We start from the raw sequence: 3,354 nt of genomic DNA, 5'->3' as shown, positions 1-3,354 counted from the left end.
CAAGAATAGTTATTACCGCCTCCGATCCATCTCGGGAAGGAGGCTAATTTTATTTCTCATCCCCGACCTTATCAAAATGAGTATTATAGATTTCCCAACTCTGAATGTAGAGCTACAATCAAGTCGTAGCGAGCTTTTCATACTCAATTTCTTATTAATTATGTTTATAAATTTTATTGTGAACAACTTATTAATTACTTATTAATTATATTATTGAAATTTCTTTAACACAAACTACATAACTTTAAAACATACAAAACCAAAATTTCACACAAACTTTAGTAAATTTACAATTCCCATAGTATTATTAAAATAATAATTAGACAACCCTTTTTCACGAACGTTATATTCATGCTTGTTTATGAACTTATTCATAAACCTATAATCTAGTTTGCTCATGAACTTTCGAGCTAAGTTTCGCCATGATCAAGATAGGCTTGTTTATAAATCGAACCGAACACGATCGAATTTAAATCGAACCGAATGCCGAATCGTTCATGAGCGGCTCAGATCATTTATAGCCCTACTAATACGGTGAGACATATTGTCCGCTCAATAGTAGAATTTCTCTATTGGATTGAGTAATTGAATTGATGCATTCTCAGAAATTGCTAAATCCCTATATAGCTAATCCAAGAAAGAACATCAATTGCTAAATCCCTATACTAAGCCATATTCAAATATAACCCAAAGCAAGAACAATCTTCCAAATTTGAAAGGAAATAGATATTTTCATTGCAATCTTCAAATTTTGATGATTTTAGGCATAGTTTACATGTAATGTTAGCACAAAAAAACTGTAAAAAAGATAGAAGAACTTGGTTCAACTCTTCTATGAATTAATTATAAGCCATCCGTGTAGATTAATCTACATTAAAAATTATAAAAAAGATAAGCAAATCAATAAATAAATACCCATTTACAGAAGAAACGATGAACACTTTGAAGGACCTGATTTTGGAGAATCGCCCCCCCACCTCCTCGTCCAACAAGCTCCCATTTTGAATCAAATTAATGAATGAATTAGCCAAATTCAACAAACACCATTAAAATCTGAGAATCAATTGCAAGTTTTTTTAATATCTCTGTTCAAAAAGCTGCTTTCTTTTATAAATCAAGAACCCAACAACACCCATCTGCAATATAGCTGTAAATCCCACAAAAAGCAGCCCAATTTTCTTCCCTGTATTCATCGATTCCTTACTCTCCGTCTCCGTCTCCGCCACCGGCGAGCTCTCAATTGTTGGATTGATCCCTGTCGTATTCCCCGGAGGAGGTGCCGTGCTGTTTGTGGGAGGTGAGGGCGGTGATTCCGGCGCAGGAGCTGGTGATTCCGGCGCAGGAGCTGGTGATTGTGGGGGAGGAGCCGGTGATTGTGGGGGAGGGGCCGGTGATGTAGGCGGCGGTGGAGATGGAGGTGGTGGAGATGGAGGTGGTGGTGAGGGTGGTGGTGGTGAGGGTGGAGGAGGTGAAGGTGGAGGTGGAGACGGAGGAGGAGGAGATGGTGGTGGTGGAGACGGAGGCGGAGGCGGGGGAGTAGCCGGCGGTGTAAAGTTCACAATTGGGGATTGAGATTGGACGAAATCAGCGAAGAAATTGCAGAGAAACCCTAAAATGAAAAAGATCGAGATTGATAACCGAGTTTCCATTAATAATGAAACGAGTCAACTGAGTTTGGCATCTGGGTTCGAACCCAAATTCTTGAATTACAATTCCTGTTTCTGCAAATTCAAGAACTTGGGTTCTTCTAGATTTGCAGCCAGATAATCAAAATCTGCCCCTTTTCGAAATCAAACAAATTAGGATTTAGGGCTACAAAATTCGTTCTCAGAACAGAAAAGATGAAGACTTGAAATATATGAGTCAAATGGGGGGAAGACTCAAAAGTTGAAATCTACAGAATGTAGATTCAGACATGTTAAGCCCGTTGAATTTCCATTCTTTGATTCCAAACAAATGGGAAAAAGAAAAGATCAATACGATGAAAAGAACTTTCTTTTTCCCCGGGATATGTTTGGTCGGAAAATGGAGAACGAAAGATGAAAGGAAGAAGAAGAAGAAGAAAAGAGGAGAAGGAAGAAGCAGAAAAAGTAGGCGGAGGTTCAACGGTTGCAAAAGAGGCTAAATTTGGGCGATGGATTTACCTAGAGAGAGAATCTAGGGAGAGACCTGTTAGTTGTTAATCGGCTTAATTATATTAATGCCCCCTCAACTTTGTATGTACTAACACCAAGGTCCTTCAATTTTAAAATTTAATATATAAATAACTAAACTTATAGTTTACTAACATTAATGTCCCTTATTAAAGTAAAAGCCCTAATAATGTTTTCAAAGTGAAAATTTTAAGAGTCAACTTTGTCTTTATTAAGATCAAGTCAACTTAAAATTTTGACATAAAAATCATGAAACATTGTAATTTACGAATAAATGCTTTGGATAATACTGCATTGAAGCATTATTTCACTATTAAATTGTCTAGTTAGAAATAAAGATTATTTAATTTTCAAATCACAAAGAAGTCCACATTGTACATAACTTAAGCAATAATACTCGAGTTACGATTTTGTCTTATATCCAACAAATTGTCCGACTTCTTTGAAAGTCGTTCTTCCTATATGGAAGTCGAATAATTTTTGTTTGATTTTCTTGTAATAAGAAATCAGACAAACACTGTCCCACTACATTATGGAAATAATGAAAAAAACGTAACTAAAACACAGAAAATCAGACAAAAACTATTCGACTTCCATTAAGAAGAACGAAAAAAAACGTAACATGAGCATTATTGCCCAGGTTATATAAGTGGTGAAGATAACAAAGATTTTCGTTCGATTTCTTTACATTTCTAAAATCGGATAAAAATCGTTTGACTTCTCCCTGTTTAGTGGAGCAAACACGTGTAATTATATCGAGCCGAACAATGGTAATAGAATAATGCTCTAATGGAGTATCATCCAAAGCATTTGCTCTTAATTTAGTCTAGTATGAAAGTAAACATCTTTTTTCTTTTTTTTTTTAAACGGGAATAGTTCATTAGATAAAGGAGATTACATCAGATATCAGAGTAGGATAATAATCCACCAAACAATCAGGATGAGAGCCGGGAGCTCGAACAGAAGAAGGGCCAACCCGGTTCGCTGATTGGAGAAATAAAGATACTGTAAAGTATCGAAACAACACGGCTAAAGAGGATCTAAGCAAAACAAGTAAGATTCCAACTACAAAATTAACATAAAAGTCCAGAACAGCAAAAATGGAATCAGAAAAGATACAAAACACTTGTAGATCCAGATCCTTAGAACTTCTTGAACTTCTAAGACTTCCTCAGCAGGCCAAAGAAAAGGATCAGAGAAC

The 3,354-nt window shown here is 36.1% G+C and overlaps 1 protein-coding gene across 1 annotated transcript; it reads right to left on the bottom strand.

The window, feature by feature from the left end:
- Positions 1-800: 800 nt before the first annotated feature.
- LOC136221760 (vegetative cell wall protein gp1-like) lies at positions 801-2,163 on the bottom strand. Its single transcript, XM_066009195.1, has one exon. It carries the CDS (start codon positions 1,647-1,649, stop codon positions 1,077-1,079), a length of 573 nt encoding a protein of 190 aa, XP_065865267.1. The 5' UTR covers positions 1,650-2,163; the 3' UTR covers positions 801-1,076.
- Between the last annotated feature and the right edge of the window lie 1,191 nt (positions 2,164-3,354).

Source organism: Euphorbia lathyris, chromosome 3, assembly GCF_963576675.1.
Source record: "Euphorbia lathyris chromosome 3, ddEupLath1.1, whole genome shotgun sequence".
Lineage (NCBI taxonomy): Eukaryota > Viridiplantae > Streptophyta > Magnoliopsida > Malpighiales > Euphorbiaceae > Euphorbia > Euphorbia lathyris.
Note: the sequence above shows the minus strand (reverse complement) of the source record. Positions and strands in the feature narration are given on the sequence as shown.

Coding starts and splice junctions, on each gene's coding strand:
- LOC136221760 (XM_066009195.1), bottom strand. CDS start 1,649: ATGGAAACTCGGTTATCAATCTCGATCTTTTTCATTTTAGGGTTTCTC.